At 46.1% G+C, this 23,707-nt stretch overlaps 1 protein-coding gene across 2 annotated transcripts; it reads left to right on the top strand.

The window, feature by feature from the left end:
• Positions 1-17,932: 17,932 nt before the first annotated feature.
• On the top strand, positions 17,933-19,713 carry AIF1 (allograft inflammatory factor 1). 2 transcript variants are annotated; one of them, XM_032398458.1, is made up of 6 exons: positions 17,933-18,053; positions 18,231-18,292; positions 18,382-18,448; positions 18,813-18,854; positions 19,040-19,202; positions 19,507-19,713. In XM_032398458.1, exons 1-6 carry the CDS (start codon positions 18,029-18,031, stop codon positions 19,589-19,591), a joined length of 444 nt encoding a protein of 147 aa, XP_032254349.1. In that variant the 5' UTR covers positions 17,933-18,028; the 3' UTR covers positions 19,592-19,713. The 2 variants fall into 2 exon arrangements, with proteins under 2 accessions (XP_032254349.1, XP_032254350.1); XM_032398459.1 differs by having other exon boundaries at positions 18,385-18,448; positions 19,507-19,703.
• The last annotated feature ends 3,994 nt before the right edge of the window (positions 19,714-23,707 follow it).

The following is a 23,707-nucleotide window of genomic DNA, read 5'->3' on the forward strand; positions in this document are numbered from 1 at the left end:
GGGATCTGAGAAGTAAGGTCTGGGTGGAGAAAGAACAACCTAGTGCTCGTGGCCAGGCCTTTGGTCAGCACCAGCTGGAGGTGGGCAGCGTCCTATGACACACAGGACTCACACATCACTTATCAAGGACCTTAATTGCCTGGGACCTCGGGCATCACATGCATGCCTCCTTGAGGAGAGAGGATGCTGCTGATGGCAGTATCTGGGTCGCTAGGAGGCGGGGACAACACATGGTCCAGTGGCCTAAGTGTTTGAGGGGGAAGGGAGGGCTGAGATGGCAGCTCACACTAGGGTGGGTGGGTGAGACCAGGATGTGGTTCCCCTACCTCCTGAGTTTCGAGAAGACCAACACTTTACCCAGAATAAGCCTCTAGGAGCCCTCCTGGGCCCAGAGCTAACCTATTCCCCCGTCGTCTTGGCTCAGCAGTGCCCAGTCCCACCCCATCTGTTCCCTTCCCTCTAGGCTGGCTCACCCCTAGGACTGCTCTAGAAATTCTATAATAGAGGGGATTAGGAGAAGCAAGCTGATTGGTGGTGGCGGCGGGCGGTTGCTAGGGACTTTGGAAGCTTCATTTGCATAGCAATCAACCTGTTTTACTTAGATCGTGTAGACTTGGGTGGTTTGGCTGAGTGAAAGCAACGGATGGAGAGGTCTGGACTCATTCATATTTCAGATCTCCATTGAAGGAATATACCTCTCGCTGAGGTCCGCTTTACTCATTGTGTTCTGCAAGTACTTGTCACCCACTGGTAAACCCACTCTGTTATTTTGTTCACTGTTTAGCTAGCATTTCTTGAGAAACTATCAAATGCCCGTACATGAAAAATATTCTTAAAGACACAAAGGAAAGACTTTGAGTTCATAACTCCAAGGTTATACAGGGATTGGTACAAGAATATACCACACATTCTTGTATATGCATTACACACCTACATGAGACCGCACAGCCCGTAGAAGAGGAGGATTACATGAACAATGCCAGGGAAGGCATGGGCCCAGCCCTCAGCGCACAGTTCTCTCTGGCTCCTTTGATGTTAATGCATCTTTTTCCCTGAGGGTCCCTGTCTCTAGCTCTGTTTCACAATACATTGTGAAATTCCCATTTTTCCCTGCAGTGATCTAGAGTTTTGTTTTGGAGAAGCAGCAACATCATGGTTAAGAATGCTGGCTTGAGGGCGCCTGGGTGGCTCAGAGGGTTAAGTGTCTGCCTTCGGCTCAGGTCATGATCCCAGGGTCCTGGGATCGAGTCCCGCATCGGGCTCCCTGCTCAGTGGGGAGCCCGCTTCTCCCTCTGCCTCTTTCTGTCTCTCATGAATAAATAAATAAAATCTTAAAAAAAGAATGCTGGCTTGGAGTCAGCCTGGGTTCAAAGGCCAGCCCCTCCACAAACCAGTTATACGATCCTGAACAAATTATTTAACCTCTCCGAACCACCTACACAAGCACCCACGCCACATAATCTGGGGAGGACTGACTCAACCGTTCTCCAGTAGTAGCCGGGGCTTCCTCCTCTGGGCCTCTAACCTGAGGGTGTGGGACGCAGGTGCCCTTGGCAAGGCAAGGGCTGCCCCCTGCTGGCCACAGAGCATGGGGAGGCCTGAGATGCCCCTAGGTGGTTTTTCCCTAATGGGCCTTAATTCCAGCTTCGGCCCAGTCCCCTTACCTTGCCTCGTCCGATCAACAGCCCATGTCCACCCAGAGAGTCAATGTGGAGGAAATTGTCTCTTCTACTCAACGATGAGAAGTCCAGAGTTTGAGGAGGGAGTAGAGATCACCACCGGTGGAGTGAGGGTGTGAGGGTGGAATGGGCAACCGGCCCGAAGGGAAAACTCCATACTTTCACGGTACCCACACAGGGCACTGCTCCCTGTCCCAGGACAATGTGGCTTGGAAGTCAAGTCAGCCTAAGGTGGCGTCCTGGTTCCATTGCTCACACATCCGTGAGATGAGAACAGTATCTGTCAATTTCCAGACTTCATGGTATGGGATGCTCAGTAGGTTTGCCCCAGGTCCTCCCCAGTCCGGGGCTAGGATGACCACTGTTACAGCTGTGCCCGAACTCAAGGATACCTTGCTCTCTCCATCTCTTGTCTCTACCCAAGATTTCCAATATCCAAAAATGTTGTGGATTCCCGAGATTGTACTTGGATTTCTTTTAAGTCCATCTAGAATAAATCCTGGCATACGTGTAGATTCAGGGACCCTTTCAATAGCTCTGAGACTCTCTAGGGAACTTTAACCTGCAGGATGGGAACTGCTGCACTAATCAGCCCAAGGATGGACTTTTTCAAAAGAAACTTTTAAGAGGAAAGGCAACGAATGAAGAAGTTGTGGAGTGGATGTGCACCCATCTTGGGTCTAACTTCTTTACTTATTTATTTTGAAACCAACTTTTTTTTTTAAGATTTTATCTTTAATTAATCTTTACACCAACCATGGGGCTTGAACTCACAACCCCGAGATCAAGAGTCACATGCTCCACCACTGAGCCAGCCGGGTGCCCCTCTGGTCTAACTTTTTTTTTTTTTTAGATTTTATTTATTTATTTGAGAGAGAGAGACAGAGATAGTGAGAGAGAGCACAAGTGGGGAGGAGAGGGAGAAGCAGGCTCCCTGCAGAGCAAGGAGCCTGATGCAGGACTCGATCCCAGGACCCTGGGATCATGACCTGAGCCGAAGGCAGACGCTTAACCGACTGAGCCACCCAGGCGCCCTCTGGTCTAACTTCTTTAACACCCCGCCATGGGCTGCCTTGAAGGTGGTCAGAGCTCAGAGCAGGAAAAGAGGTGAAGGCACAGAAGGAACTCTGGAATCGCAGCACCGTGATCCCATTTTACCAGGGATTTCCTCCTGTGCTGGGAGTGGTGAGATGCAGGTGACTCCTCCTCTGGCCAAGTCCTTATAAACATTTTCAACGAATTAGCAGCCCCCACGTTCCACTTTCAGTCTGACCACAGCTTCTCCTCTGAGGCTCATGCATCGGACCCCGCCACCTTCCGCCCCCTTGCCGTCAAGGTCTATTCTCCTTCACATTCACCAAGAGCAGGCACCTAACTCTCCAGCTTCCTCTCTATTTCACCCCCACTCCACCGGTGGTGATCTCTACTCCCCTCATGTCCACGTAAATGATATTTTTAAACACTGAGATATAATTATATACAGCAAAAAGCAGGTCTTTTTTAAAAAAAATTTTTAAGTGCACAGATCTTAAGTGTACAGTTCAGTGTTCTCTGGCAAACCTATACACCCCTGTAAACAACACTGCAAGTAAGATACAGATCATTTCCATCACTCTAGAAAATTCTCCCATGCCTCTTTTTGGTCAGTCCCTTTCCCTTCCCAGAAGCAACTACTGATTTATACCCCTATAAATGTATATCCCTATATTATACCTCTATTCTTGAACTTCGTATAAGTGTGATCACATAGTATACACTCTTGTATCCGGCTTCATTCTGTATAAAGTCTGTGAGACTCATCTATTGTTGTGTGTATCAGTACCTTGTTCCTTTTTTTTTTTTTTTCTGAGTGGTACTCCATAATATGGATGTACCACAGTTTATTTATCCACTCATCTGATGATGTACAAGTGGGTGGTATGAACATTCTTGTACACATCTTGTAAATGATTTTTCTTTTCTTTCTTTTTTTTTAGAGAGTGTGTGTGAGGTGGGGGGAGGGGCAGGGGGACAGAATCTTAAGCAGACTCCATGCTGAGCGCTGAGCCCAACTCGGGGCTCGATACCACAACCCTGAGAGCATGGCCTGAGCCGAAATCAAGAGCCTCCCAGGTGCCCAACAAATGATTTTTCAATATACGGATCTCACAGTTGCTTTCCCTGGTCTACTCCAACCATCACCTTGATTCTACATGTCACCATGGAAGTTGTTCCACTTTGGAATCTTACCTCCCCTTTCCCAGGGAAATAAAAGCAATTAGGCCTCAGTCCCTCCAGACTCCTGTACCCTATACATGTGCTTTCACATGATTCAGCTGTTGGCTGACTTTTGGGTTCTTTCTCTCTCACTTTCTTTTTTTTTTTTTTAAGATTTTATTTATCTATTCAGTAGAGACAGAGAGACAGAGAGAGAGGCAGAGGGAGAAGCAGGCTCCCAAGGAGCAGGGAGCCCGATGCGGGATTCGATCGCAGGACCCTGAGCCGAAGGCAGACGCTTAACCATCTGAACCACCCAGGCGCCCTCTCTCTCACTTTCATTCAGCGAACTGCGAGCACCTACCGTGGGGCTTACCTAGGCAATCCTGTCTTAGCCAGTTTTAACTACTGCATATTCTCTGTCGAGACTCCAGTCTGTATCTCCATCTCAGTCTACACCTTCACCTGAGGCCTCTTTCTTGAGGTCCAAGTCCAGAATATCTAGCTGTCCTCGGGACATCTCCTCCAGAGTGTTCCACAGGCAATTCAAAATCATCAGTGTCCACCCAAACTGCGTCAGCCTCCTAGAGTCCCAATCTCAGTGCATGGAAGCAGAATTCACCCCATCACTTAAGGCAAAAGCCTGGGATTTATATTTTTCTGCCTTCCCTCAATTACCCCATCCAAACAATCTCTAAGTCCTGTCCATTCTGCCTCTAAAATATCTCAAGTATCTTCCTACCTCTTAATTGTCACTGCTAGTTAAGGGCCTCGTCATCTCAGGATAAAACGAGTACAATAGCTTCTCTGATGGACAGTGTGGTTTCTTCTCAATATCCATTCTACACCTCCGTCTCCAAGTGTTGGGGCTCATCCATCCATTCAACAGCGGTTGTACTGAGTTCCTTCCACATGCCGGACATTCTGCCTTCCTTTTCCCTTGTATCTTTCCTCACCTCTCCCCTTCTCTCTCATATCTCCCACATCTCTGTCCACAACTCTTTCCTCTCACCATCTTTATTCATATCATTTGTTTCTTCCCTGTGTCTCTACCCACACCCCACATCTCTCCACACACCTTTACTCACTCCCCCCACACCCATCTGCTTGTTCACTAATTCATTCATTCAACAAATATTTGGTGAGCACCTTCCATGTGCTAGGCACCTCTCTCTCCATCCTTCTGTCTCTTCCCCCATTTCTCTCCACATTTCTTTCTGCCTCCCCATCTTTCCCTACATTTTCCCAGCACATCTCTTTCCCCCAACCCATCTTTCATTCTCTTTCTCCTCCATTTCTCTCTGTGTGGGAGAATGAGTCAAGGCTGCAAGGCACTTGCGTTTTTCCTCTGGGAGCGATCGGTCTTTTCCTGAGAAGCCTTCCCAGGCTCCACCAAGGCTGGCTGGGGCCACTCCCAGATACCCTCAGATTCTCTGTGCCAAGTTCTTTATTTAAAAAAAAAAAAAAATTAATCTAAAATATTAAAGGAAAATTTTAACTCACATCCATCAGAAACTGGTAAATCAAACAGGCAAATAATTATGAAAGACAAAGAAGAGTGAAACCAGATAGTTAACAAGCTTGATCTAAGGTAAATACGTAGAAACTTTGAAAAACTAGGAAATACGCATTCTTTTCAGGTACGACAAAGACATTTAGAAAAAGGAATCAAAAACATATAGAATACAATTGCTGACCAAAAGCCACGACAATTTAAGAGCAGTAACAAAGAATATTTATTATATGCTTGGAAAAAATTTTTAAGTGTTTTCTAATGTATTTTGAAACTTTAGAAACCTACCTCTAAATAATTCAAATGTTAAAGAAAATATAATAATAGAATTTAAAATATTTTGAACTGAACGACAGTGAAAATCCTGCCTATCTAAACTGTTGAGGGGTCCCTTCTCCAAGGGGAGCCTGTTTCTCCCTCTCCCTCTGCCCCTCCCCCCTTCGTGCTCTCTCTCTCTCTCTCTCTCTCTCTCTCTCTCAAAAAAATAAATAAATAAATCAAAAAAAAAAAAAAAAGGAGGGGGGCACCTGGGTGGCTCAGATGGCTAAGCATCTGCTCAGGTCATGATCTCCAGGTCCTGGGATCAAGCCCCATGTCTGGCTCCCAGCTCAGCGGGGAGTCTGCTTCTCCCTCTCCCTCTTCCTTTCCCCCTGCTTGTGCTTTCTCTGCCTCTCTCTGTCTCTCTCAAATGAATAAATAAAATATTTTTTAAAAATAAATAAAAGAAAAAAGAAAGTTTGAAAGTCATTGAGTTGGACAGGTATTTCAAGAATTTAGAAAAAGAGGGGCGCCTGGGTGGCTCAGTCGGTTGAGTGTCTGCCTTGGTTCAGGTTACGATCCCAGAGTCCTGAGATGGAGTCCTGCATCAGGCTCCTTGCTCAGCAGGGAGCCTGCTTATCCCTCTGCCTGCTGCTCCCCCTGCTTGTGCTTTCATGCACACACTCTCTCTCTCTCTCTCTCTCTCTCTGATAAATAAATAAATAAAATCTTAAAAAAAAGAAATTAGAAAAAGAGCACAGAGTAATTATAAAAAATTAAGGAGAAAAATAATAAAGATACTTTTAGAAATTAATGAAATAAAAAAGAAACAATAGAGCAGGAAACGTTTTTAAATATTTACAAAATATGTAATATTTTACATACTTACAGAGATTACTAATATTAAAAATCTCTGACCAGAATGATTATGCAAAAAAGGAAAAGAGGAGAAATGGCATACACACACAAAAATAAATAATTAAGGGAATATAATGTCAGATACATTGCAAATTTTGATAAGATGAATAGTTTTCTTTTTTTTAAGATTTTATTTATTTATTTGAGAGAGAGAGAGAATGAGTGGGGAGAGGGGCAGAGGGAGTGGGAGAAGCAGGCGGGGTTCCATCGTAGGACCCAGGATCATGACTTGAGCCAAAGGCGGATGCTTACCAGACTGAGCCACCTAGGCACCCAAGATGAAGAATTTTCTAGAAAAATATATGACCACACTGACTTAAGAAAAAATGAAAAGCCTGATATACTTATAACCACTAAAGAAATTGAATCAATTGTTTAAAATTTAGCCATCGGGCGCCTGGGTGGCTCAGTTGGTTAAGCGACTGCCTTCGGCTCAGGTCATGATACTGGAGTCCCGGGATCGAGTCCCGCCTCGGGCTCCCTGCTCAACAGGGAGTCTGCTTCTCCCTCTCCCGCTCCCCACTCTTGTGCTCTCTCTCTCACTCTCTCTCTCAAATAAATAAATAAAATCTTTAAAAAAATAAAAATAAAAATAAAATTTAGCCATCAATGGGGTGCCTGGCTGGCTAAGTCGGAAGAGCACGTGATTCTTGATCTCTGGGTCATGAGTTCGAGCCCCAAGTTGGGTGTAGAGATTACTTAAATAAATAAATAAACTTAGAAAAAAAATTTATCCATCAAAAAAAAAAATCACCAAGCCCAGATAGTTATGAAACCTTCAAGACAGATCATTCCAATCATTTAAAGATTGTTCTAGTGATTGGGAAACAGGAAAAGTTTCTCAACTTATTTCATGAGATTAATGTAACCTCGATACAAAAGCCAGGCAAGGGCAATCTGAGAAAGTAAACCATGAAACAATTTCACTCATGAACATAGATGCAAGAAAAAAAAAGAACTTAATAAAAATATTAACAGGGGTGCCTGGGTCGGGTGGCTTAGACGCTTAGTCTTCTTTTCGGTTCAGGTCATGATCTCAGGGTCCTGGGATGGCTCCCTACTCAGTGGGGAGCCTGCTTCTCCCTCTGCTGCTCCCTCTGCTTGTGCTCTCTCTCTGTCAAATAAATAAATAAAATCTTTTTTTTTTTTTTAAGATTTTATCCATTTATTTGAGAGAGAGAGAGAGCATGAGAGGGGAGAGGTCAGAGGGAGAAGCAGATTCCCCGCTGAGCAGGGAGCCCAATGCGGGGCTCGACCCCAGGACCCTGGGACCATGACCCGAGCCAAAGGCAGATGCTTAACCAACTGAGCCACCCAGGCGCTCAAATAAATAAAATCTTAAAAAAAAAATATTAGCAAACCTAAACCAGAATTGAATAAGTAATAAAAAACAACGTAACCAAGCAGTCTTTATCCTAGGAAAGTAATTCACGATTCATGCACTTCCTAATTCTGTCCATACAATTAGTTACATTAAAAGATTAAGGAGGAAAATCCATGTGACTATCTCAGTCAATACAGTAAAAGCATTTCACAGCTTTTGTTCATGATAACAACTACTCAAATTTAAAAAATAGAAAAAAAACATTTTGGGGCGCATGGGTGGCTCAGTCGGTTAAGCATCTGCTTTCGGCTCAGGTCATGATCCCAGGGTCTTGGGATCAAGCCCTGCATCGCAATGGACTCTCTGCTCAGTGGGGAGCCTGCTTCTCCCTCTCCCTCTGCCCCTCCGTCTTGCTGTACTCACTCACTCTCTCTCTCTCAAATAAATAAATAAAATATTTAACAAAGAGAGAAAAAAACATTTCACAACAGTCATTTCTGATTTTAAAAATTACGAATATGTATATTGTGTCTTTATTCTCCCAAGAAATTCAGTGTTCTTTTTTTTCAGTGTTCATTTTTGAAATAGTTTTGTATTTTTCTTCTGTATCTTTCCTCCTGTTCCCATCCCTACCCTCTTGTTATCCACCATCTGTTCACTGAATACTTGCATTTCTGATACGTGTCCTTCCTTCACTGCTAAATGGCTTTACCAAGTTTTGTTGTTTTTCAATTCATGATGGAATTTTGGGCTACAATTTCCACCAGCTTTTGGCAATGTATTTCTGGTGTGTTGTTATCTGTCAGTAAATTGTGTTGCTCTTTTTTTTTTTAATTTAAATTTAATTTAGTTAACATATAGTGTATTATTAGCTTCAGGGGTAGAATTTAGTGATTCATCAGTTGCATGTAAGACCCAGTCACATTTCATCACGTGTCCTCCTTAAAGCCCATCACCCAATTATCCCATCCCCCCACCCACCTCCCCTCCAGCAACCCTCAGTTTGTTTCCTGTAGTTAAGAGTCTCATATGGTTTGCTTCCCTCTCTGTTTTTATCTTTTTTTATTTTTCCTTCCCTTCCCATATGTTCATCTGTTTTGTTTCTTAAATTCCACGTATTAGTGAAATCGTATGGTATTTGTCTTTATCTGACTGACTTACTTCGCTTAGCATAATTCCCTCTAGTTCCATCCACGTCGTTGCAAACGGCAAGATTCTATGTTGCTCTTTTTTACCTTTTTTCTCATAGTTAATCAAACAGAATCTCTGTTCATTTCTTTTTTTCTTTTTCCTTTTTTAAGTAAACTCTATGCTCAACATGGGGCTCAAACTCAGGACACCAGATCAAGAGTTGCATGCTCTACCAACTGAGCCAGCCAGGCATCTTTTTTTTTTTAATGTTCTTTTTTTTTTAAGATTTTATTTATTTATTTGAGAGAGAGAGTGAGCAAGAGAGAGAACATGAGCAGGGGGTGTGGCAGACAGAGGGAGAGGGAGACGGAGAAGCAGACTCCCCACTGAGCAGGAAGCCCAATGTGGGGCTCGATCCCAGGACCCCGGGATCATGACCTGAGCCAAAGGCAGATGCTTAACCGACTGAGCCACCCACGCGTCCCTTGCTGGTACTTTCTGAGATGCACCACCTGTGGGTCCCTTTGGACACTTCAAAACATTCTCTCTCCACCTTTACCAGTACTTGAGTGCATTTGGTCCATCCTGCGTTCAGCTTCTCCTTCTCAAGGTGAGGCCTTTCCTCCCAGGAAGGAATATTTGATTTTTTCAGAGCTGTCACTCGGGCCCTTCCTCTCTTCCTGATTTTCCCTGAGGCACTGCTGGGGACTGCCTGTTGGATATGGAATCTGGGCACACAAACACAGAACTTGGAGTCTGTAGGCATGCTGTGTCTCCTAGCTGCAGTGAAAACGTAGCACGCATGCCTGTGTGTGTGACCAATCTCATTATTGCTGGATATGGTTTCCAGGAGACAAAAGGTGAAATTTAGGAGTAAATTGCTGCTACGCTCCCCTCAAAGCCCCGCAAGGAGACGTTTTATTTTTTTTTTTAAGATTTTATTTATTGGGACGCCTGGGTGGCTCAGTTGGTTGGGCGGCTGCCTTCGGCTCAGGTTATGATCCCAGAGTCCTGGGATCAAGTCCCGCATCGGGCTCCTTGCTCAGCAGGGAGTCCGCTTCTCCCTCTGCCTGCCACTCCCCTTGCTTGTACACACTGGTGCTCTCTCTCTCTCTTTGACAAATAAATAAAAGAGAATCTTAAAAAAAAAAGATTTTATTTACTTATTTTTAAAAATTCTATTTGTCAGAAGAGAGAGGGACCACGTACCAGTGCACAAGCAGGGGAAGCTTAAGCAGGCACCCCACTGAGCAGAGAGCCCGCTGACCTGAGCCAAAGGCAGACGCTTAACCAACTGAGCCACCCAGGCGCCCAAGGAAACTTTTCAGAAAAGCAAAGTCTTTCAATAAGGCCGATGCTTCCCGGCTTTGCTTCAGGGAGAGCACCTTGTTAACCAAGCTCCCGAGTCTGGTGCATACACAAGAAGCCCTTTTGCCCATTTACAGTGAGAAATAAAGCTGCAGAAATCCACTTCTTCCCAGCCCCCCATACTCGCTTACATACGTGCGTGTGCACACTGTATCAGTCAGAGTCCCAACAGGAAACAGCACCCTCAAATAAGGCTAATTTGAGGGCTCCTGGGTGGCTCAATCAGTTGGGCATCTGCCTTTGGCTCAGGTCATGATCCTGGAGTCCCAGGATTGAGCCCACATGGGGCTCCCTGCTCAGCAGGGGGTCTGCTTCTCCCTCTGCCCCCTCCCCCCGCTCATGCACTCTCTCTCTCTCAAATGAATAAATAAAATCTTTTTAAAAATTTTTTAAAAATTAGGCTAATTTGAGGTGCTAGTTTATTTACAAAGGTGAGTGGAATATAGGGGAATCCCAAGGGATATTGCCACCCCAGGTCCAAAGGGATGAGGGGAGAAAGAGATTACAGCAGCGATTCTTACTCATTTTGTATCACAGATGTCTTTGGCATTCTAGTAAAGCATAAAATAAAAATATATAGGGTGCCTGGGTGGCTCAGTTGTTAAGCGTCTGCCTTCGGCTCAGGTCATGATCCCAGAGTCCTGGGATCAAGCCCTACATCGGGCTCCCTGCTCAGCGGGAAGCCTGCTTCTCCCTCTCCCAGTCACCCTGCTTGTGTTCCCGCTCTTGCTGTCTCTCTCTCTCTCTCTGTCAACAAGAGGGAGAGAGAGCATGAGACTTTCAAGCAGACTCCCCACTGAGCGTGGAACCCTATAAAATAAAATCTTAAAAAATAAAAATATATATAACAAAGTAAACCAACTTATTGAGTTCCAGTTACCAAAATAGTAATAAAAAGCTGCAATAGAGGGGCATCTGGCTGGCTCAGTTGGAAGAGCATGCGACTCTTGATCTCAGGGTTGTGAGTTTGAGCCCCACGTTGGGTTAGAGATTACTATAAATAAATAAATAAATAACTTCCAAAAAAAAGTTGCGATAGAATAAATCATGTACTTTACTACCACATTATATAAAAGACAAGACATTTAAAATACAGGCAAGGGAATAAAATCTTTGAAAAAAAATGGGGCGCCTGGGTGGCTCAGGTGTTAAGCATTTGCCTTCTCCTCAGGTCATGATCCCAAGGACCTGGGATTGAGCCCCACATCGGGCTCGCTGCTCGCAGGAAACCTGCTTCTCTCTCTCCCACTCCCCCTGCTTGTGTTCCCCTCTTGCTGTGTATCTCTCTGTCAAATAAATAAAATCTATAAAATAATTAATTAATTAATTAATTAATTAAAATACAGGCAAGGGGTGCTTGGGTGACTCAGTTGGTTAAGCGTCTGCCTTCGGCTCAGGTCATGATTCCAGGGTTCTAGGATGGAGCCCCGCATCGGGCTCCTGGCTCGGCGGGGAACCTGCTGCTCCCTCTCCCTCTGCAGCTCCCCCCTGCTTGTGCGTGCTCGCTCTCTCATAAATAAATAAAAAATATTTTAAAACATTAAAATACAGGCAAGTTGAGCCCCACATTGGGGCTAGAGTTTACTTAAAAAAAAATTGTAGAAGTGGATAAAGCTTTCTGTACTTAAATGAACAGTATTATTTACAATAATGGAAAGATAACTTCATTAGTGATGTAGTTAGGGCACCTGGCTGGCTCAGTCGGTAGAGCATGTGACTCTTGATCTCGGGGCCATGAATTTGCGCCCCAGCACGTTGGGGGTAGAGTTCACTTAAAATACAGGCACACCAGGGCGCCTGGGTGGCTCAGTCGTTAAGCGTCTGCCTTCGGCTCAGGTCATGATCCCAGGGTCCTGGGATCGAGCCCCACATCGGGCTCCCTGCTCTGCAGGGAGCCTGCTTCTCCCTCTCCCACTCCCCCTGCTTGTGTTTCCTCTCTCGCTGTGTCTCTCTCTGTCAAATAAATAAATGCAATCTTAAAAAAAATAATAAAATAGGGGCACCTGGGTGGCTCAGTTGGGTGAGCGTCTGCCTTCGGCTCGGGTCGTGATCCTGGGATCCTGGGATCAAGCCCCGCATTGGGCTCCTTGCTCGGTGGGGAGCCTGCTTCTCCCTCTCCCTCCTCCTGCCACTCCCCCTGCTTGTGCTCTCTCTCTCTCTCTCTGACAAATAAAATCTTAAAAATAAATAAATAAATAAAAATAAAATACAGGCACGTTGAAGTTAGATTTTAATAAATAAAGACACATCCGTGCAAACTATATTATTGCTTGGCTTGAACAAGAACTTTAAACTGTGGGGCCCCCCGGCTCTCTCATTTGGAAGAGCATGCAACTTTTGGTCTCAGGGCCGGGGGTTCGAGCCCCACATTGGGTGTAGAGATCACTTAAATAAATAAACTTTAAAAAATAATAATAAAATAAAAAGAACTTTAAACTGTGATGTGGTTTTTGACAAGCAGCACATGTAATGTTGAATATGAGAAAAGGATGTCCATTTTTCCCTTTCCGAGTTCACGGACCCACTGATATCTATCTCCTGGGCATACAGAAACCAGGAGGAAGATAGAGCTTTGCAGTGCAGTTCGCCTGGAGAGAAGCATTGCCTGTAAGTGGAGGTTTCCGCCAGCCTGAGGTGACCCCGTGGGAAGGGGGCCAGGGGAACCAACACCCGTGGCTTAATGTCCTCCCTCCTGCTGTTCTCCTGCCAGGCTCTCCAACAGCCAAGACCGGCTGGAAGCCAGAGGTGCCCTTGACGTGCTCTGTACCCGTTAGCCTGCTGCGGAGGAGAGCAGAGTGGGAAACGGAAAACGGAGGGGCAAGCAGGACACACACACCACCAAGTTTTCTGGCCCGTGTATGCTTTTCCTATAAGCACACTCCATGGGACCTGATTCTAAGCAGCAGGTCCCCCGGGAAAGCATGGAATCATAACAAGGGCCCCTAGCAACAGGTGCCAGTTCCATAGGGATTCTAATCTCATGGGGTTCTCCTGGTGGGTCATTTCCCTGACTGCTTGGCTGGACACTAACACGTCTGGCCCCTGTGACTCCTCCTTTTCTTCTTCCTCCAAGACTGACCAGCCGCACCCCCCACTAACCCGTGGTTAAGCTACGCTGATACCTTCAGCCTGGGTTCAGCAGGCCTCACAGGCTCGAGCACCTCTCCATTGCTTTAGGGCAATGACTCTCACACTTGACCCTGTATCAGAAGCACCTGAGGCACTTGTTAAAAACCTATTGTCAGGCCCCACCCCCAGAGTTTCTGATTCAGTAGGTCTGGGCTGAGGCTCAACCAGGCACATTTCTTTTTTTTTTTTATAATTTTTTTAATTTATTTTTTTATTATTATGTTATGTTAATCGCCATACATTACATCATTAGTTTTTGATGTAGTGTTCCATGATTCATTGTTTGCGTATAACACCCAGTGCTCCGTGCAGTACGTGCCCTCTTTAATACCCATCACCGGGCTAACCCATCCTCCTACCCCCCTCCCCTCTAGAACCCTCAGTTTGTTTCTCAGAGTCCATAGTCTCTCATGGTTCGTCTCCCCCTCCGATTTCCCCACCTTCATTCTTCCCCTCCTGCTATCTTCTTCTTTTTTTTTTTTAACATAGAATGTACTATTTGTTTCAGAGGTACAGGTCTGTGATTCAACAGTCTTACACAATTCACAGCACTCACCATAGCACATACCCTCCCCAATGTCTATCACCCAGCCACCCCATCCCTCCCACCCCCCACCACTCCAGCAACGCTCAGTTTGTTTCCTGAGATTAAGAATTCCTCATATCAGTGAGGTCATATGATACATGTCTTTCTCTGTTTGACTTATTTCACTCAACATAATACCCTCCAGTTCCATCCACGTTGTTGCAAATGGCAAGATTTCATTCCTTTTGATGGCTGCATAATATTCCATTGTATATATATACCACATCTTCTTTATCCATTCATCTGTCGATGAACATCTTGGCTCTTTCCACAGTTTGGCTATTGTGGACACTGCTGCTATAAGCATCGGGGTGCACGTACCCCTTTGGATCCCTACATTTGTATCTTTGGGGTAAATGCCCAGTAGTCCAACCAGGCACATTTCTAACAGCCTTCGCGTAATGCTGCAGGAAGCGCCACTCAGAGGGAGCCACTGTTTTAAGGAGCTTCTGCATTATCTCTGCTCAGATCTAGATTTTGCAGCCAGTCAGAGAGCTATCTACTTCCCCTATCTCCGTGTTCTCATGGATTCCTCGAAGCTGCCCCCTAATGCACCCCTGCATTTCCCACCCTTGCCCAGAAACCCCCCCTTCACCCCTACTACTAGGAGTCAGCCTTCTCTGTGACCCTGGGGGCTGGGCCCCTGAGTCTGGGTGGGTGATGTCTTCCTGTATGTTGGGTCTTCACAGGCTTTCCCTCCATCTGTGTTTTGTTCTCCACCCTTTGCCCTTGTAGATACTCTTACTCTTCACTTTTGTCCCATGTCAGAGCAGCTATCACTTTCTCCCGGGGGTTTCTCTGAGCATCTAAGCTCTGTCCCACTATGGTAGTCTGCCAAACCATTCTTTTTTTTTTTTTTAAGATTTTATTTATTTATTTGACAGAGAGAGACACAGCGAGAGAGGGAACACAAGCAGGGGGAGTGGGAGAGGGACAAGCAGGCTCCCCGCAGAGCAGGGATGTGGGACTCGATCCCAGGACCCTGAGGTCATGACCTGAGCCGAAGGCAGACGCTTAACGACTGAGCCACCCAGGCGCCCCATGCCAAACCATTCTTGATGGAAAGAACAGTCTGGGAGGCAGTCTCACCCCGAATACAGGCCAGAGCCTTCCCAATGGCCTATAAGGCCCTACCCAATCTGGCCTCATCTCCTGCCTGTTTCCCCTCATCCATCTGGCTCCAGCTACACTGGTCATCCTGCTGCTTCACAAATACTCCAGATATCCAGACATGTTCTCACCTCAGGACCTTTGCACTTGCCTGAAATGCTCCTCTCTCATATAGCCACATGGCTTATTTCCATTCCTTCTTGAAATCTTTTTTTTTTTTATTTAAGATTTTATTTTTAAGTAATTTCTACACCCAGCCTGGGGCTCGAACTTACAACCCCGAGATCAAGAGTCACATGCTGCACTGACTGGGCTAGCCAGATACCCCCCTACCTGAAATCTTTGCTCAAATATTTTCTCAGAGAAGCCTCTCTGATCACCCTCTTTAAAACTGCAGTCCAGGGTGCCTGGGTGGCTCAGTCAGTTAAGCATCTGACTTCAGCTCAGATCACCGTCTTGGGGTCCTGGGATCAAGTCTCCCCACAGGCTCCGTGCTCAGCAGGGAGTCTGCTTGTCCCTCTCCTGCTCCCTCTGCCCTGCCCCAGCTCATGCTCTCTCTCTCTGTCTCTCAAATAAATAAATATTTAAAAAATAATAAAAATAAAATAAAAATAAAACTGCAGTCTCCCACAGCACTTCCTATCCCCCTTCCCTACTTTGTTTTTCTGCATAGGTACTTGCCACCTTTAATATGTTTATTATTTTTAGAATTTTTTATTTTTAAGTAATCTCTACATCCAACATGGGGCTTGAACCCCAAGATCAATCATCACATGCTCCGCTGACTGAGCTAGCCAGGCACCCCAATATGTTTATTTTTATGGTCTGTGTTCCTCAGTTAGACTGTCCTTCAGGACAAGAATTGACACTTGTTTGGATCACTGAGGTGGCATAGAGTATGCATTTGATAATTATGTGTTGAATGAATGTATGAATAAAGAAATGAATTCCCCCCATTAGGCACTGAGACCTGAGTGTAGGGTTGCAGCTTTCTCTGAAAGGAGAGAGGCTGCTACAGTAAAGGGAAGTCCAGAATTCAGAGTTCACCCCAGCATCTCCCCCCACCTGCACAGGTCAGGGAGAGGGCAGTGAGAAGTGAATACTCCCAGCTGCAGAAGGGGAAGTAAGGTGAAGGGGAGGGGAGGAGGAAAGGTGTCTCCACTGATGCTGGGGCAGGGTGGGTGGAGCTCTGGGTGGGGAGTCTGTTTTTTATTTATTTATTTATTTATTTATTTAAGATTTATTTATTTATTAGAGAGTGAGGGAGGAGGGGCAGAGGGAGAGGGAGAGAGAGAATCTCAAGCACACTCCCCACTGTGCAGGGAGCCCCCCGCGGGGCTAGATCTCACAATCCTGAGAAACCAAGAGTCGGACAATCTGAACCACCCAGAGTTTGGGAGGTTTGAACAAAAATGGTGGGGAGTTTGAACAAAAACGTCTCAGTGAGGGGAACCTACTAGCCTCACCTCCCCTGGAAGCAACTACTCATACGACAAAAAAAAGGAAAAAGGATATGCGTGGGGAAGACATTTATTAGAGGCTACTTACCCACTCTATCGAACCCACGGTGACTGGCCCCGATTACACATACACACCCCCCTAATGTTGGCTTCACCCTCTGGCTCTTGTGTCCACAGATGCTGTCTCTCTCAGCACCACTTTCAGTTCCTCCAAAGAATCTACTTAAATTCACGAATTCCTGGGGCGCCTCGGTGGCTCAGATGGTTAAGCGTCTGCCTTCGGCTCGGGTCGTGGTCCCAGAGCCCCACGTCGGGCTCCTGGCTCAGCGGGGAGCCTGCTTCTCCCTCTCCCTCTGCCTCTCCCCCTGCTCATGCTCTTTCTCTCTCTCTGTATCTCTGTGTCTCAAATGAATAAACAAAAATCTTTAAAAAAAAATTCTCGAGTTCCTGAGCTCTGTAGATTTCACTAAATATTTCAAAGGAGATAAGATGAATGGGTTACATTGCACATCCTAAAGCGAATAAGTACAATTCATGTGTTAGGCATCGCCAGGTTTCCAAGTGCCTCTGTGGAGCTGCCAGACTGGGAGTGAAGCTTCTCTCCCTTTCCGACCCTAAACCATCTTGCCGTCCTTTTAGATCTGCCGGTGGACTTGAGATTTTTCTCCCATTCACAGCGTAGAAAAATCCAGTCAGCCCTTCCTCGGCTATGTGTCCAAACCTGCGTGCCCAGACTCATGACACCCGACCAAATGCAAGTCTTAAAATTTACCTGACCCTCTGCACCTTTTCAAAGACCATTTATTTGTTCCTGAGAGTAAATAGCCTTCCCCCATACCTCCAGTGGCTTCTTTCTTTCCTGCACAGACTGGGCTCTCTTTTTTTAAAAAAGATTTTATTTATTTGTTTATTTGACAGAGAGAGACACAGCGAGAGAGGGAACACAAGCAGGGGGTAGTGGGAGAGGGAGAAGCAGGTTTCCTACTGAGCAGAAAGCCTGATGTGGGGCTCGATCCCAGGACGCTGGGATCATGACCTGATCCGAAGGCAGACACTTAACGACTGAGCCACCCAGGCGCCCCTAGACTGGGCTCTCCTTAAGAGGAATTTGGGAGAATGTTATTTTCTCATCTCAATCCTAGAGCCACTGGCCCCTTCCTCTTGGGGTGCTCATGTCAGCAGAAGCTGAGGGGAAGTGAGGCCTGGGACTGGAGGAGGAGGGAATGAGGGGAAAGAGGAAGTTTAGGAGGGAGGCCTCCGAGGAGGCTGATGGGAGAGGAGAGCCGGCAGACAGAGAGCACCAGCTCCGTCTCTATCCACCTATTTACCGGTTTCTCCATCAACATCTGCTGAGCTATGAGCCAAACCAGGGATTTACAGGGTAAGGAAGGTAGAAGAGGCAGAGCCTAAAATGGGAGCAAGGAGATGGACAGACCTGGGCAGGGCTAGGAGGTGGTGAGCAGGTCTAGCAGGGCAGAACTGTGATGACCCTGGGCCGGTGTGGGGGAAAGAAGAGGAATGGGGGGGTGAGGAAACATTAACCTCTGTGCCCCCTCAGGAGGAAAAGCCTTCCGGCTGTTGAAGGCCCAGCAGGAAGAGAGACTCGATGAAATCAACAAGGTAAAAGGAAGATCTGAGGGGGCAGGGCCTGGGGGGAAGGGGCCCCTGGACCAGGTGGACCTATCCTGGCTCTTGCTTTCTCCCCACAGCAGTTCCTGGACGATCCCAAATATAGCAGTGATGAGGATCTGCCCTCCAAACTGGAGACCTTCAAGAGTGAGGGGAAAACTGTAGGGGCAGATGGGGAGTGAGGAGATTTCTTGATTTCCTCAAGAACAGAGAAAGGACCTCAAAGACACAGAGTCTACATGTGTGGTGGAAAAAAGGGAGGCTGCCTCTATTGTTCCCCCTGGTTGCAGTCTCTTTCCTTGGGCTGGCCCTCTCAGCACCCTCTCTGGTTCCCTACACCTTAACAGGGTGCCCCAACCCAACCCACACTTCCTCTGCTTGCCCCACCTCCCCCTTCCACATCTTCCCCACCTAGCGCTTGGTCAGCGGCCCTTTTCTCAAGCCCCTGCCCTGCCTCGGCCTGGGACCCTCCAGCCAGTGCTTACCCTATCTGCTTTCTCCCCTCACCCAGAGAAATACATGGAGTTTGACCTGAATGGAAACGGAGATATCGGTGAGAAAAGGGTGATGGGGGGGTGTGCAGACCCAGGAAGAGGGAGGTCTCTCCTACCATGCTCCATTCCCAGTGGTTTGGGAGAGGGCCCAGCCACCAGAGTAGGAGGGACTAGAATGGGAATGGGAAGGTGAGGACAGAGAGAGAGAGGCTCCCCTTTTCTTACCCCCCTCCTCTGCCTCTAGATATCATGTCCTTGAAGCGGATGCTGGAGAAACTGGGGGTCCCCAAGACCCACCTGGAGCTCAAGAAATTAATCAGGGAGGTGTCCGGCGGCTCTGGGGAGACTTTCAGCTACTCTGACTTCCTCAAGATGATGCTGGGCAAGAGATCTGCCATCCTAAAAATGTGAGGGTCCAGTGCCAACCTTTCCTATGCTTACCTGTTTTCTCCTCAACCCTACCCCCATCCCCAGGCTCACCTGCACATTACTCAGCATCCATTTCTTCCCTTCTTTGAGGGACCCTTCCAAGTTCCTATCGCTATCCATTGTTCTGGTCCCTACAGCCCCCGACACGGCCATCCCTGCTCTTCTTCCTCTTCCTCCCACCATAATAACCCCTGTCCTTTTCCAGACTTTCACAGCAGCCTAAGATTTATTCTCTCGAGAAGACTGTCCCCTGATCCCTCTGTCTCTTCCCATCTCAACCAGGATCCTGATGTACGAGGAGAAAGCGAGAGAACAGGAGAAGCCAGCAGGTCCCCCAGCGAAGAAAAATATCTCTGAGTTGCCCTAATTTGTAGTAGGGGAGATGTTGTGGGATTGATGGGGCTTCTAATGACCCCAACACGGAAAAAGGACACAGAATTGTGAGCCAGAGGTACACTAAATTAAATAAACTATCCTTCTCCAGATCAAGTCAGCTTGGTCTCTGTTTGGGGGGAGTTTTTTTCCTGGGTTTGGGAAGAAGTGAACATCTTTGAGGGAAGGGCAGCAAGGATTTGCCCATATGAGCAATCCATCCACAATTTTGTAATGTGTCAACTACAGCAGATGGTTTTGGATTTCAAGGCAGATTCCAGATATATGATAGCCTGATCTCAAGGAATTTAGATGGGACAAAAAGACATGTACAGACAAAAAAATACCACCCAGGCCCATGGGGAAGAGCAAGGATTATCTTTTTTTTTTTTTTTTTAAGATTTTACTTTTTTTAAGTAATCTCTACACCCAACGTGAAGCTCCAACTCACAACCCCGAGATCAAGAGTCACATGCTCTATTGACTGAGCCAGCCAGGGGCCCCAAGCAAGGATTATCTTGAACCAATATTCTCCATCACTAGTCTTTGTTACCTAACAAATAATTAAGACTCTCTGAGTCTTTCCTCAGAAAGTGGGGATAATATGATCTACCTCACAGCGCCTGGCATATCATAAGCCCTCAATAATGTTTAAAACTTGAATGGATGGATGGATAGATGGATGGATAAAAGAACTGATGTTACTGAATAGAGTAAAGGATTCACAAAACTATAAGTCCTGATAAGTTAAGCATTAAATGAGTCATTGAGGTCCTTTTAGGGGACAAGCTGCAGAAACTGAGTCTAATGAAGGGAAAGGGGGCTTCTATTTGGAGGATATTGAGAACAGATACTGGGGATACAGAATACTCGGATGGCAGAAAGGATTAAAAAGTCAATCCCGGGGGAGCCTGGGTGGCTCAGTTGTTGGGCGTCTGCCTTCGGCTCAGGTCATGGTCCCGGGGTCCTGGGATCAAGCCCCGCATTGGGCTCCCTGCTCGGCGGGAAGCCTGCTTCTCCCTCTCCCACTCCCCCTGTGTTCCCTCTCTCACTGTGTCTCTCTTTCTGTCAAATAAATAAAATCTTAAAAAAAAAAAAAAGCCAATCCCAGGGAAGGAATGAACCACAGAGTTCCCAAGTCTTCAGTGAGGCTATTCATGGACCTTTCCTCCAACAGGTCCAGATGAGTGTTAACTCTAGCCATCCCCAGACTCTGGCCACTATTTCAGATTTCCTGACTTTCTGGGGAGAGATAATCCAATTAGCCCAGCTTGTTTCAGGTACTGAGAACAGGAGTGTTGGCTCTTCCCAGTGGTGAAGCCAGGTTGACCTCTTAAAGAGTGCTACAGTAAATGTATGGGGCTTCAGATGAGGAGGAGATCACAGCAAGCTGGATAAAATATCTGAACGTAATAAAATCAATAGCTAAACTTATTGAGCACCCACTGTATACCATCCTAAACGCTTTCTGTGTACTAATTCTCTTAATCTTTGCAACAACTCCGGTGACACCGAGGAGGATACAAAGGAGCTGGAGCTTAAATAATTCGTTTGTTCAGGATAAATAAATTGGGTTCTATTCATACATCGGACTATTATTTTACAGCAACAAGAACGAACAAACCACAACTACATGCAACAATGTGGATGAACTTCGTCAACATAACGTTAAGCAAAAGAAGACAGACACAGGAGAACACTTACTGTACAATTCCATCTGTATAAAGTACAAGAAAGGGTAAAACTAATATATGTTGTTATAAGTCAGGGTAGTAGTAAGTCTTGGGGGAGGGCAATGACTGGAAGAGGCCCTCTAGCAGGTTCTGTGGCGCTAAAGTTTTATTTTTGGCTACATGTTCTGCTCAGTTTGTGAAAATTCATCAAAAATAAATAAATATAGTATGCTTTGATAAAAAGACTTAAAAAATCATTTGGGGGGTGCGCCTGGGTGGCTCAGTCAGTTAAGCGTCTGCCTTCGGCTTAGGTCATGATCCCAGAATCTTGGGATCAAGCCCTGCATCGGGCTCTCTGCTCAGCGGGGAGCCTGCTTCTCCCTCTGTCTGCCCCTCCCCCTGCTCCTGTGTGCGCTTTCTCTCTCTCTCTGTCAAATAAATAAATAAAATCTTTAAAAAAAATAAAAATAATTTATTGGCCATCAACCTTGTGCCATTCCCTATTCTAGGTGGTTGGGATATAAGAGTCAACAAAACAATGATCCTTGCCATTGTGAAGTTTACATTCTGTTGTGGAAAATGGTGTAGGAGGAGGACAGACAACAAACAAATATAATTTAAAATGTATATGATGTTAGAAGAAAAAGTAGAGCAAGTTAAAGGGGAACGGGGTAACAGGATGGTCAGGGAAGATTAAAATTTTGAATGTGTCATCAGGGTAGGCCTCATTGAGAAGAGGACCAGCACTGAACAAAGACCTCATGGAGGTAAAGGAATGAGCGATGTGGGTTTCTGGGGGAAGAGTCAACTTGGCGAGGAAAAGAGAAGCAAAAGGGCTCCAAGGTGAGACATGCCTGGTAGAAGTAGGGAAAGTGATAAAATCACGGGGCCAAGTCATTTAGGGTCTTGTAGGCCACTCTAAGGACTTTGAGAGAAACTGAGAGGCATTGTAGAACTTTGAGCAAGGGAGTCCTTTGAGGCCTCCTTTGAGAAAAGGCCCACTCTGGCTGCAGTGCAGAGAACAGGCAGTAGGGGCAGGGGTAGACGAAAGACAAGTTAGGAGGCTGTAGCTGTAACCCAGGTGAGAGATCAAGGTGGAAGCAGTGTGAGTGAATTGGCTGGATTCTGGATATTTTCTCAAGACAGGAGTTCCTGTCTGCTTGAAAGTGGGGAGTGAAATAAAGAAGGGAGTCCATGAGGATTCCAGGGTTTTTAGCTTAACTATAATTTTTAAATTGCCACCAACTGAGATGATGAAGGCTGTGGAGAGAGCAAATTTTGAGGGTCTGGAGATCAAATGTTCGGTGTTGGACATACTGAATTTGAAATGATCTGTTAGATAACCAAGAGGAGATGTCAAGTACATAGCTCTGTATCCAAGTCTGGAGTTTGGGAGAGAGGTCTGCATTTGGGAGTCATCAGCACATGAATGCTATTTCAAGACATGAGACTGATGTCCTTGATACACGCACGCTGGGTAAAAGATTGGGGTGAAGGCTTGACTGGAGTTGATTTAAGAATGAATGACAGGAGGGGGGCGCCTGGGTGGCTCAGTTGGTTAGCGGCTGCCTTCAGCTCAGGTCATGGTCCCAGGGTCCTGGGATCGAGCCCCGCGTCGGGCTCCCTGCTCTGCGGGAAGCCTGCTTCTCCCTCTCCCACTCCCCCTGCTTGTGTTCCTTCTCTCGCTCTCTCTCTCTCTCTGTCAAATAAATAAATAAAATCTTTAGGAAAAAAAAAAAAAAAAGAATGAATGACAGGAGGGAAATTGGTGACAGTGAATATGGATAACTCTTCCAAGAAATTTTGCTGTGGTAGGTGACCAGGGAGAGGGGGACAAGAGAATCATTTTGAATGCTTAAGAACTGAAGTCATCTCAATTATCCTTTTTTTTTTTTTTTAAGATTTTATTTATTTATTTGAGAGAGAGAGACTGAGAGAGAGAGCACATGAGAGAGGGGAGGGTCAGGAGGGTCAGAGGGAGAAGCAGACTCCCTGCCAAGCAGGGAGCCCGATGCGGGACTCGATCCAGGGACTCCAGGATCATGACCTGAGCTGAAGGCAGCCGCTTAACCAACTGAGCCACCCAGGCGCCCTCATCTCAACTATCTTAATGTGCCTCAGGATAAAACTGTTATCGGATTCTTGCTAATTTTTCTGATCTCATTTTCCATAATGGACAGGCAGTCTCTTTAGTCACAACAGCTGAGAGGCACGGGTCCCTAAAACCATGCCTCTGCTCATCAGTTCACTGGGCCTGAGCTGTGCACCGTCTCCTCAAACTTGGCTAAATCCTAACTAGTTCTTCACATTTAAAAAGATCCACGTTTTTCTAGAAGCATTTCTGAACTTCCCCAGGCAGGATCTGATTTTATTCCTCTACTTTCACAATATATTGTGGATATCTCTCACGCCTTCGAAGCAGTTGTCGAATGATTTGC

This window comes from Phoca vitulina, unplaced genomic scaffold, assembly GCF_004348235.1.
Source record: "Phoca vitulina isolate PV1807 unplaced genomic scaffold, GSC_HSeal_1.0 scaffold116, whole genome shotgun sequence".
Lineage (NCBI taxonomy): Eukaryota > Metazoa > Chordata > Mammalia > Carnivora > Phocidae > Phoca > Phoca vitulina.

Bases quoted from the DNA above. Each gene is read 5' to 3' on its own strand.
- AIF1 (XM_032398458.1), top strand. From the start codon at position 18,029: ATGAGCCAAACCAGGGATTTACAGG. The intron at 18,054-18,230 runs GTAAGGAAGGTA...GTGCCCCCTCAG, and splicing joins CCAAACCAGGGATTTACAGG to GAGGAAAAGCCTTCCGGCTG. The intron at 18,855-19,039 runs GTGAGAAAAGGG...CTCTGCCTCTAG, and splicing joins GAATGGAAACGGAGATATCG to ATATCATGTCCTTGAAGCGG.